Raw genomic sequence first — 13,194 nt, forward strand, 5'->3', positions numbered from 1 at the left:
ACAGGTCCAGGCCAACAGACACACCAAACACACAGCTGTAAGGTTTAAAACACACCAGGGCAGAGAACAACAAACACCACTACTAAACATACACCAAACAAAAGTCTGAGCTCCCTTTTGAGCTACTGACTAACTTCTTCTTGTAGTGTTTTTCTAGCTTAGCCTAGCAGCTAAACTGCTAACTGGCCTTGAACAAACAATGCACAAAAGAGTCTCCACTAAGACTCTTCTCAAAATCGTCCAATTGTTCGGTTCATTTTCATAAAACTCAAAATTCCTTTGGTCCACTGGCAGTCCTTCTGTCCTGGCACACAGAGATGGCAAACATCTGCTGGCCACCCCAAGAAGCCTTCCTTCCTTTTAAACAGTAACCTGACCAATTGTCTTCCTATAACAGTGCTGCAGCCCATTCCTCCATAGGTTTCTGGGGTATGTGGTTCACACACACCTGCACTCTCACTTATAGCTGAATTTATTAATTATGTTTGTATAGTGATTTTCATCCCAAATGCTTCCAGTCATCTACTAGCAGCCATCTACTACTGTATCTACCTCTGAAGTGCACTACTCAGTACTCAGTTAGCTGAGTACTGAGTTGCAGCCATTATATGACAGGAGCAGGAAAATGTTTCGACAATTGCATTAAGTGAGAGCTTAATGGTACAAATTGTACAAGCCTACAGTGGAATTTTATCCTGCTTCTGGGGTAATAGTCATGGACAAAGGAAAGTGATGTTGTACTTCTAGTTTAAGGGACCACTGATAACAGTTCTTCTCTCCCTCTTGTTGATGCAGGAAGCAGCTTTGTGGTGAGCATGGGAAGCTATTTGGATGTTTCTGATTGGTTGAATCCTGCCAAACTGACGTTGTATTACCAGACGAACTCTACGTCCCAGTGGGTAAGAGACTACTGTGGCCAGAGAACAACAGACCCCTGTGAGCAGCTCTGTGACCAGCAGACAGGTAAGCCATGCATCTCAGTCAGACTCTTTTACATACATCATTGCACATTTGATTATATGTGGAATCCTGCATTTGTAATTTACTAATTTTCCTAGACATGCTACTATGACTTTTTGTGTATTATTTTTAGTATCAGACCTTGTTAGTTTTTTCAAATTTAATTTTGAAATAAAGACATTGATACCAGTTAGGAAAAAAGAGGATTGAATTCTCAATTGAAATTTTGAGAATCCCTCAATCAAAGCAGATAATCTGGAATTTTGAAATTATTTCTTTGTGTCCGAACTTTGGCTTTGTAGTCATTTTATGGGTTGATGTCAAAGAACATTTTCTTTCATATTCTTTCCTACACCTCTGGCAGAATAGCACTGAACAACAGTTCAAGAAGTCTTGAAAGACTGCTTCTGTCCCACAGTTTTGTACTGTACCTTTCCTCAGATTCCCACTCCTTAACTTGCTCTGTAATTTCCTCATTCACCTGTGTTCACAGTCAGAACATTGTTTTTTTTTCTTTCTTTTAGGGTGGGATTATTCCTTACTCTTTGCTTTTTTTTTCCAAAACCACATTGTCACTTCTCCACAAGTACTTCACATTTGCTTACTGAAAATCAGAGCCAGATAACTTTTAAAGCCAAACCATTTTATGTAGTTTTGAGAACTCTTGGGGTGAAACTGAGCCATGTTTCCATATATAATATTTGTTCAGTATCTTTGTGCCTGTGAATCCTTTCATTTGGTTTTAACAAACACCCCTAAGGGTTTTAATTACATTTGAAGCAGCATAGAAAAAGTGAGAATATTAAGAAAAGCAAGCTGTGTTGTTTTGATACCTTTCAATTGGCGCCAAATGTTTCAGATTATGGATGTAAGTGTAGCTCAGTGTGTTGTAAAAGAGCTTTGATAACACTGAACGGAAACAATAGTTAAAACAAATTTCTAATTCACATCATAATCACATTCTCTTCCGCTAGGGACTGATTAAGTAAAGCTAAAAATTTCCAGAATTGGAATGACTTTTAAATATATGTAGAAGAATTCAAATGACTTGAAGATAGACTTTGCAGGATTAGAATGACATTTTACATTATAAGATTCACATAATAATGGAAGTATCCTTATACAATGTGTACATTGTATTACGGTAGTAGTTATGGCTAAAAATTAACAGCACTATTATTTTCTTCAACAGTGAATTGAGGGCTAATGAAAGACTTTCTGGAGAAATTATTATTAGCTGTAGTAAAATTACTATGGGTAATATATTTATGTAGTTCAAGTGAGTAGCTGCGTCAACATGCTAAGGAACGAGTAATAGGTTTATTCCATGCTGAAAAGAGAAAAAAGAAAACACAACATTTCTGCTGTGGAGTCCGTGGAGACACCCGAAGAAGGCTCCACAGCCAAAATGTTGTGTTTTCTTTCTTCTCTTTTCAGCATGGAATAAACCTATTACTCATACATTTTTGTAGTTGACTCATTTTGTGAGAGCACAGCCATACAAGGACCACGTTTCCCAGATTCCTCTAGGGGATTTAGCTACTGCTCTCTCACATGACCAGTTACAGAGGCCAGTTGGTCAGGTAAATGTTTAAAAAAACAGGAACAGGAAGCTTCCATTGTCAGTATGGGGGAGTGGATGGCTGTGTTGTCTGAGTGGCTGAGGACAGAACCCCTGTATACACCACTCACCAGAGTTAGGAAGGACTGACTGGTGACTGAAGATAAAGGAATCTGTGAGTTTTCAACTTGTAGAGGTTGTGCTTTGAAGCATCCTGGGAGAGATGTAATTATTTCCATGCAGGCCGGAAAGCTGCTTAGCTGTGATAGTTAGGGACTTTTAAGAAGAAGTATAGGCAGAAGCTTAAGAAGAGCTTAGGCTTTTGTTTTGTTATTGGGTTATGTTATTTTTACTTTTTTTCCGTGATTTTGAACCCAACAACTGTGCGTTTGGTGTTTCTGTCGGCCTGGACCTGCATAGACACTGTTACGACATTTCAAGGGAATGTCATATAGCGTAGGACGTGAGCATAGGTTGTGGTCTGTAGAATGGCACATTCGTTTTTAGCTGTTTGGAAAAATTACAAGGGGAATTTTTTTGGGAAAAAAACATTTTTGCCTTATAGTGAATAAATGATCTCTGGACTCCATTATGGAGAAAATGGAGGGCACAAGGCACCTTTTGTCAAGCAATGGTTTGGAAATATTTCCAGTGGGAATCCTTATAGAGATGGTCATGGAAAATGGCCACTAAGCACAAGCCTGCCCTTATGAGAAGGAGGGATAAAAGAAGTTGCAGTCGGTAATGGGAGAACTGCAGTACAGCAGTGTGGACCTGAAGATGGTGAGGCCTGAGCTCCTAGTGAGCTCTGAAGAGAGGAAAAGGAGAAAAAGACCAATACAGAATAGGTCTGCTGAGTGGAAGATGTTCCTGACTGTGGATTGGAACACAACCCAGAGTGAGAGTAAGAATACAAATATTGGCTGGAATATACTGCTGCTAGAATGTATTAAGTAGACTGAAGTGCTGGAAGACAAGAATGAGGCCCTGAAGCTTGAACAGCGCCCAATAAATGTGGACACAAAGATTGCCGCCTGTAAGGTTCAGAACAGCCAAGAAATTTCAGGCAACTGTGGACCAGAAGCAGGTGCGTGCACCAAGATGACATGCCTGACCTTCAGAAGTAGTTTGAAATGGCCATGAAAGATACACAGAAGCAGAATGGGAGTTGTCTTTAATGCCAATACAACTGATCACAGCACAGGAGCAGAAAAAAGATAGAGAAGCACCTGAGAATCAAAGATGGGCTCAGCTGAGTGAGTTACAGTCCCAGCTACATGAAAGTGTAATAGTGAACGTTACAGAGGAAGCCTTCAGTGCCAGTCTGGGACTGCGGGCAGAACCACTGTACGCACTACTCATCAAAGAGATCAGCACTGACTGGCAACCTGAGATAAAGGAGACTTGAGCTAGTGAGTGTGAAGTTATTTTGAATAGTCTGAGAGGGATTTTATTGTTTGTATAGCTTCCAGTAAGTAGTGTAGCTGCTTGGCTGTGATAGTTAAGGACTTCAAGGAGAAGTATAGGTAGAAGCTTAAAGAAGAGCTTAAGGTTTTTGTTTCGGTATTTGGTCGTGGTATTTTTTTCTTCTGCACTGTGACTTAAATTGTACTGGTGATTTTGAACCTTACAGCTGTGTTGATTGGCTTGTACCAGACTATCTTAAAGATCCCAGTCCAATATGAACATGTTAAGAACACACCCGTTCCGATATGATATGCAACACGGTATACAAGACTACACACTGTATGCTAATAAAAAACAATAAATTTTAAAGTTTAATTCAAGCTACAAAGTACACATTCTAATAAAAATGTTAGAAAAAATTAACAACATAAAAAAAATACAGATGCAGGAATAAACAAGGTTATAGGTTTTGTAATTCTATAATTATTGATTAATGAGGAACAGAATGTATGTAACAAGATTACTGGGGCCATTTTCCACACTAACTAGCATACTGTGATGGAGAACACAGAAAGTGAAATTTAAATAATGAAAATGGTTAATGATCAGTCTAATTTGATGACGTCCCTCATAAAAGGTTAATCCTCAAATGAATAGCTGTAGGAATCCAAGGTATGCTATTTATGCACAATGAACAAGAACTGAGAAACAAAAAAGAGGAGCATCTCTAATTAGGAGGATATAAACAATGGATATAAACACCAAGAATCCGTTCTGCTAGGCCCATTGTTCCTGATTGACCCATAGCAATTAGTATTCTGGTATAGTTATCAAACTTGGAAAATTTGAAGATGGTGGAAAACAAACTGTGGCAAAAGATAATCAAAAAGGCTCAGAGGAAATTATATATTCTGCGGTATTTGCTTCATGAAATTTAATATTGAGAAGTGCAAATTGCTCCAGGCAGGAAATAGGGACAAATTCAATACAACAATCACATTGGCGACTTACAAATACTAAAGTACAAATGAGCAAGATAACAGCCTAACAGCCCCTCCGCATTTCCAACTTTTCATGTTTTCTTGACTTTATTAGCATTTTATAGCTAATATGCCACTATTAACTCCTGCTGGAATTCAGCAAACTTATATATTCCAAGTCCACAGACAGATGTGGTGTTTGAAGTCTGTGTTGAATCAATAGGATACAAGGTAAAAATAAGCAAGCAAAACTAATATCTGTCTTTAATAGCTTAGAGCACAGGTACTACTGTTATGAAAAGCTTTATCCTATATATTTCCTGTGACTTTTCTAACAGGTTCATTTTCACTGTCCTTTTAAATTAAGTAGTGCTACTTTTCATCTAAACATCTTATTAGTTCTGTCAGTCATTTTATTGTTCATTATATACAGTGTACTGTATGATATACAGTATGATATAGGGTGGTCAAAACTGCCCAACACATCATCGGCAGTGCCTTACCATCCATCCAGGAAATATACAACACCAGGAGTCTGAAAAAAGCCACCAAAATTATGTCTGACCCCACTCACACCAGTCATAACTTGTTTATTCCCCTACCATCTGGCAGAAGGTTCCGGTCACTCCAGTCGCACACAACTAGACTCCAAAATAGCTTCTTCCCCAGAGCTGTCAAGTTGGTGACGCCCCCACTCCCTTCCACCTTATTATGATCTCTCCTAACATCCTCCTGTACCCACAACCACTGTAATAATAATAATAATAATTGCTTACACTTATATAGCGCTTTTCTGGACACTCCACTCAAAGCGCTTTACAGGTAATGGGGACTCCCCTCCACCACCACCAATGTGTAGCATCCACCTGGATGATGCGACGGCAGCCATAGTGCGCCAGAACGCTCACCACACATCAGCTATCAGTGGGGAGGAGAGCAGAGTGATGTAGCCAATTCATAGAGGGGGATTATTAGGAGGCCATGATTGGTAAGGGCCAATTGGAAATTTTGGCCAGGACACCGGGGTTACACCCCTACTCTTTTCGAGAAGCGCCCTGGGATTTTTAATGACCACAGAGAGTCAGGACCTCGGTTTTACGTCTCATCCGAAGGACGGCGCCAGTTTACAGTATAGTGTCCCCATCACTTTACTGGGGCATTAGGACCCACATGGACCACAGGGTGAGCGCCCCCTGCTGGCCCCACTAACACCTCTTCCAGCAGCAACCTTAGTTTTTCCCACTGTACTCCTACACCACCACACACACATGTAAGCCAAAATTGTACTGTCCCCTCGATAGCCCAGTAAAATTGTAACAGGCATAATAATATTTAATATTTATTAATTAACCATACTACTTTTAACCATACTATTTTTTTGCACTGTTCCAAGAATTACCTTGCACTGTTTTTGTCCTGTTAAATTTTCTCTGTTTGCGGAGTTTTGCAGTTTTGATTACTTGATTACATGTTATTTATGTTATGTTATTACATGTTACTGTTATTGCTATTGTGTAACTGTCTATTGTCTTATCTTCTGTCCTATTTATATACTGCACCTGAGTGACTAATGAGAAACACTTTTCATTATACTATACACCTGTGTAAGTTTAATGCCAGTAAAGTTGAATTGAATTGAATTGAATTGAATATACTGCTTAGTAACAAGAGTGCATGTCACTTCTATAAATAATAAAAATCTTTTCAACAAAATAAAGGAAGTCTCCATATTTAATGTTGTTAATGCAAAATTCTGGCAGGATTAACTATGATAAAGTTTGTATCAAATCAGTCCTAATTTAAATATCAGCACAAGATTACAGGACAGGCTGTTTGGCACCTTTGTGTCTTATATTACTTATTACTCAACTGCTGCATATTTCACTTGATATGCTCTCACTTTGCAGACACCTTTGTAGTTTGAATAATTGGGTCCACTTATTAAGCTATGGTTCAGTGTAAGCTCTTTTTATGGTATTTAACGAATCGTGCAAATATTTTGTACACTCCTTTGCTGATTAACAAGTAATGGTGTATTGGAGTCAATGGTTTGGAGAGCTATCAAATAACTGTTCCCTCTATTTAGCTTTATGGTGTTGAATTAGTGACTTGCCAGATGTTCTAATGTTTCAATTAACTTTCATTTAGAAACTACTGTAATATAAAGGACCATTGTCATGCAAAAGAAATCTCATGCACTCCTAGAAAATGAAGAGTTGAGTTTTTTTTTAAACTGTGTGTGTTAGGTAGACAGTAAAAAGAGCAATCAACAGTGACTGTATGTCATAGTTGGCTATTTTGTACTGTATGTTGAATTCTAGTTGGACGGTGTTCAGAGGCTCTTTCTTTGGTTCACTACATTAGGTTTCATTTCACACTATATCAAATACATTATATAAGAGGCTCAAAATACTGTTCTATCCTGTCCCAGTGATATGACACTCTGGCAGCCTCAGACAGTACTTGAAGAGAATACAACTATTTATGTTCAGATAATCAATCCAAGAATCTGATGTAGAGGGTTCTTCATGGTTTGCAAAGTGTCATCTTTAACAACAGTTTGGTAGCTTGTCTTTTGTTCCCATTCAGAAATGCACATTCTCTCATTGTCTTTGTTCCAGTGGTTTGTTTTTAACAGTTGTTCCTGAAGAAGTCCATTGGCTCAACTTGAATTTGAGGATTTTAAACACTTGAATCAAATTCCACTGTTGGTTTCTGTGTTCATGTGTCAATGTAGAACATTCTTTTAAGCTGAGTAAAGTACCTAGGCATTCTTCTTTGGCCTGATTCTAAGTGACTGCTAATGTTATGCTTTGGAAAACATCTATTATTTTTCGTTTAGCTGTACTGATTCTATATAGGTGTGTTAAAAATGGCCAATATTGCCTGTTGTATCCATGCATGTGCCACAGTGAGATTAACGTTAGAAATCAATGTTTCTCTGAATCTCTTTTTTTCTAGGATCATTTGATATTAAAACTCTGCCCTGTTAAATATCCCTTAATCTATAACCAAGCAGATACTGCCAATTAAAAAGTTTAGTGCATCAGTAGTAGGGTAAATATTCTATTGCATCAAGAATGATTTGGTTTTAGAATGATTCAGGAATTATGTTGAAACGAATAATTTTCATTGCAGTCACAATTATAATATGTTATAACTGCAGTCCCGGTTATAATATATTAATTTAGCTGAAAAAAGCAATTTGTAGACAAACTTACTGTGTAACATTACTTAAAATGCCTAAATGTAAAGAAAAGAAAGTTAAAAAAATTAATTCAAGTCATGTGACAACATTGTGTCAGAAAATTTCAGAGACCAGAACAATACATGAAGTAAACAATATTTTATGGTAAAACGTTAGACCTCAGAGCAGATACCAAACAAATTTAGTTTGCTCATAGTTTCTCAGTTTCTTTTCAGAATTTTCAGATGAACAGTGAAACACGTACCAGAGCACACAAAAGAAAACTATAGTGCATTTTATACCAAGAACAGAATGCACTTCTTTACCCAAAGGGATGCGAGGAGTTAGAACAAGCTGCCCAGCTACGTCAGTGAAGCTGATAATCTGTCTTATTTCATGAAATCGTAGGATAAGATCAAAGAATCAATTAACTATCAAACAGGCTATAGTACGTGGGACTGAATTGCATTCTCTCATCTATAGCCTTTTTATGTTCTTGTGTTCTGTTTGCAGTTTGGGTAAAGGTAAATTCTTCCATTGCATGTTTTGTTTGCATAATCAAAACATTCACTCTGTGTTGGCAGCTGCTAAACGGGTAATTTTTTTAACAGTTTACCCATTGGACACCAAGAAAATCCCCAGGATATATCATTGCCTGTTTGGATTTAAAACAAAAGATCACATTTATACAGTATATTGATATAACTTCCAGTAGGGCTTAATTAATCGCTATTTGTGGGGGTGTGATGATGGGCTCGTGAATAGAAGAGCAGGTGGAGATTTGCAGGTGACAAGGCCAGAGCTGGGAAACTGCCTATTTTCATGGTGCTAATTGGAGGTCGCCTTAAGATGTTTCTCCACGGCTTTGAAAGTATGAAATAAAAGAACAGCCTGTGCTGTTTTCAAGCAAAGGCATCTTCAAACACAATAGAGGACCCATCAAAAGAAAAAAAAACTCCCTTTCTTAAAGGTATTTTTATTCGTATGGTTTCATTTTAGTAACTTCACATCGTGTGCCAGAACTGGCCTGGCTAAACTTGAAAATGCTTTGTCGTGTGCATTTATAGAAGAAGGGCTTGGAGAGACATAAAAACTACTGAATGGAAATTTGTCTTCTGAAAACGTTTTGAGGACTTCATTGAAAATCAGCTTCAAATTGCTTTTGGATCAAACACTTTCAAATCAATTTGTCAGCAGTGCATCTGCAAAGATACAGTAAGTCTGGTCTGTTTTGCAAATGCATTTTGGAGATCCTTGTCATTTTGTGAATTCATCATAATAAAAGGAGTTCAGGTTCCAGAAAGGATGAAAAATGAAGAAAAACATGTCAGTCGCAGGATACCAGTAATTAAGAAATGTGTCTTTTTTCTAGCCTTTGACTGCACACAAAGAAGGAGCTTTTCTCAAGATGATAACCTCTGAGAAATGCCTAAAAATAGTCTATTTAAATCACATTTTAAACATGTGTTTAATTAAAGAGTAGAAACAAACCTCGGAAAGTATGTTTGCACACAAAACCTTTTTTGCTAACAAGGCAGCCACAGGACCTAAGAAACACTGAAATTGAATGCCTACTGTAGTTACCCTTTGGGATGTAAGTACCTTGTCAACTGGAGTCCTGTATATTTGACTTTACATTTGATTGTTATCATGGTAAAAAGCCAATTCAAGTATATCCAAAAGACAGCAGGTCATGTGTGTCCTGGACATCCCAAATAAAAAGGAGATATGTTTTTTTTTTCTGTGAAGAAAGGTGAGAGCACTTTATATTTACTCTCATTGTGATATGCACTGTATTATATTAAATTTCTTTCCAGCTAATAACCCAACATTCTCATATGTCTCTGACATTAAGTAATTTTTCCCATTGCTGTTCTACAGGCTGACAAAGACACACAAATAACATCATATTTTAGCCTATTGTATTATAAATGTCAACACAAGTATGTGGGAGGACATTTGATAATGTCAATGTGCACTAGAAAGGAGTAATAATGAATAGTCAAAATGAAACAGATTTTATGCTTAATCGTAGAAAAAAGCCATTGAACAAAATCTTTTTCCCTGTGTGTGTCATAGTTTTGTTTCTTTACTTCTCAGCAGCTAGTTCAATCTGTAGTTTGCTCAGTTAGTATTATGTGTTTTGAGGTTGTTACATCACGGTTATTTTGTTCTTAAAAATGTCTTTATATAACCCTCTTGCCTTCTTCAGCACAATATGATTCTTTGATCCAGTGCCGTCTCTCTGCATTAGCGATGTTTCTGAGTTTCTCTATATTTGCCTGGAGGGAAATGTGTTTTGTTGATTTGGCAAAAACTGTTGTTTCATTTTGTGTCGAATGATCTCTTAAGGAAGCTGTTAAGCGATGCTGAGTAGATGAAGTCATATTTTCCCTGTTGTTTGTACAGTTTTCAGATATATTTAACTTGTGTTTGTAGTTTAAAGTGAAATTTGTTTAACATACGACATCCTAGTTCAAATTGCAGAAAGCAGTGAGAGAATTATATTGTTTAAGTACTGGAAGTGAAAGTGCTTCAGTGGTTATGGAAAAGAATTTGTTGTCAGGTCATACCCATCATACAGATTCAAACTAAGTTTCTGATGTCACTGTTAGTTTAATTTCTTCCCTCATTAATGAGCTTTGATTAAAATAATCTGATATATGGCATATATTTTATTTCTTTTTATGGGAGGAAGGTTATGTAATTTTTTTTTTAAAACTAGAAAAATAGCATTATGCTGTATTAAATATTTCACATAGAGATACCTACCTGTTTGGAAAAAACTGTGCAGATCATTATTGGGCAAGCTTTGAACAATTCCTTGAATAGAGAGATGATGATTAAAAATTATTTACTTAACTGGGGATGTTAAAATATTCCAAAACACAAAGTATCAATCAATTCAAATATTCGGTGCTGACACCAATTCCGTATGCAAGTAAATTATACAATTTAAGAAAAATTACACCCCCTTTAATCGGGGAATACTTAGTGTCACATCACACTTGTTTTCTTGAGTCGTCTGGCACAGCTTGGTAACACATTTATAAGTTATAATGTCCTTGGATTACGGGCAAAGAAGTATTTATTTGCAAAAAGATACACCTACGCAGAGCATTTACTACTATTATTTACAAATATTTACAGGTCTGCAAGTCTGAATTCTGTTTTCAACAGACACAGAAAATGAAGATCTGTTTCCAGGATCTTTTATCTCATGTAATAAAAAGATTCTATTCACGAGTAAGAAACTTTCTAAAAGGAATTTTATTTCCCTGGTCAGAGTAATGAATTACTACACAGAAAGATACACATACTGTACATGTATAAATTAACAAGTCCCATTCTGAAGCACAGGCTGTGGTTCCCACACGTTTCCTTTTCCTCTTCAGTATTTCCTCTCTCTCAATGTGTGCTTTAAAAATTTTAAGTTAAAATATTTTAAACATTTTCATAAACTATCCCCTCATCTGATCAGTTTACTTCAGGCAGTCACAATGACCAAAGATCCAGGTGGCCAGATAGTTTTTTTAAATTAAACCAGAATAAACCAATTCTTAGTTCAATCTGAACTAAGTTGGCATTGTTAATTTAAAGGATCAAGTATTTTGTCGGGAAAGTTAAACATTTGATAAAAAATAATACATAATGTTACATATTTTTCTGCACTTACAAATTGCACGTGTAGGAATTTTTTTTTTCCGGCTTTCTACATTTTTGAGTTTGTCAGTAAATTACTTTTACTGGCCTTTACCAGTAGCATACCCTCCATTAGAGAAAAGTCAAATGCCAATCCTGATAAGCAGCAATGGGAAACACATGAGTTCAGCAAAACTGGAAGAAAACAAAGCACCTGTAGAAAACCCATCCCATTAAAGGGAAAACCCACTTTCCTAATAATGGGATCAACATGAGGCCCTCAAGGTAAGAAGCTGCAGTTCTAACTGTGATGCCATCATGCCTTCCACCGGCACAATGTATATCAAAATGTAGCAATTTTAACAGACTTTTATTCAAAGAAAATCAAAATCTGCAAAGACCAATTGAAAGCATGTTGGGTTGTTGTAGACATACTGTAGTAAAAATCTGTGTTCAGTTCTGCAGTCTGAATCTCATACTATACTTAAAACAGCCCATAGGAATCCTATGCAACAGACCTAAAAAAATAAACATCTGAATTAATCTCATTCAGTGGATTGACGTTCTGTGCTGCTATCATTAGCAGTTTTGTTAATCTTGAGAGTAAATTCAGTACATTTCCTTTTACTTCATCTCTGGTGTCTTAAACTGAGTTATTTACCATTGTCATGATGAATTGTACTCTGGGGCCTGATTTAAAGCATGCACTAAAACACTTTGTCTAAGCATGCAAAAATAAATCTAATACTTTTCCCAACCAGAGATACAGCCTTGTTAAAACAAAAAGGTTTCTCCATACTAATCCAGATAGTTTTGTGAGGTTTGAGGCTAACTTACTGTACTTTAGCTGTCCAGAAACTAAGCAAATCTGGTCTTGGTCAATGCTGGGATGGGAGTCTTGCATGGAAAACCATGTTGCTGCTGATAGTGTTATTGGCAGACCAGTAGGTGGCACTTTTCTCTGAACCAATTTCAGATTAAGCCACAGGAGGGTGCTGTTTTTTGTTGTCCTGACTAGCCTTTGACATGAAACATGCTGTAGCACTGTTTGTTACAGTAGGGTGTTATTCCTGATGCCCTGGCTGAATTCCACCTGAAGCCTACCTATAATTCCTCTCCTTAATTACCAAGAAGAAAAGAACTATTAACTACTGTTCCCTAAGAGCTCTTAACTTATTTTCCTTTGTTTGTAAGGAGGGGTTGTACCCCTCTGTGTGGGCTTTCACAATCTGACCTGCCTAACATTCCATCTGGATAAAAGTAGTGAAGACATTTCTCACTTCTCTACTCAATGTACTCAACCATTTTCAGATGTATTTAGCTCACAGTTCAGAAGCTTCTTATCTGTACTTTATTTCATGAACATGGATTTTGCATGGAATTCTTTGTATTCTTCATTTAACACTATACAGTGGAAGAACCCTGTATTCTAAGGAAAAATGTATTAGTTATTGCTT

At 36.9% G+C, this 13,194-nt stretch overlaps 1 protein-coding gene across 2 annotated transcripts in view; it reads left to right on the forward strand.

Annotated features, from left to right (window-relative positions):
* The window catches only part of astn2 (astrotactin 2), a 649,131-nt gene that overhangs the window by 284,789 nt on the left and 351,148 nt on the right, over positions 1–13,194 (forward strand). For both annotated transcript variants that reach the window (XM_088614565.1, XM_088614566.1), the window contains one exon: positions 796–963. In XM_088614565.1, coding sequence (XP_088470691.1) covers positions 796–963 — 168 coding nt within the window. The remainder of the gene's footprint in view (positions 1–795; positions 964–13,194) is intronic.

Source organism: Lepisosteus platostomus, chromosome 21 (assembly GCF_059453375.1).
Source record: "Lepisosteus platostomus isolate fLepPlt1 chromosome 21, fLepPlt1.hap1, whole genome shotgun sequence".
In the NCBI taxonomy this organism is placed as follows: domain Eukaryota; kingdom Metazoa; phylum Chordata; class Actinopteri; order Semionotiformes; family Lepisosteidae; genus Lepisosteus; species Lepisosteus platostomus.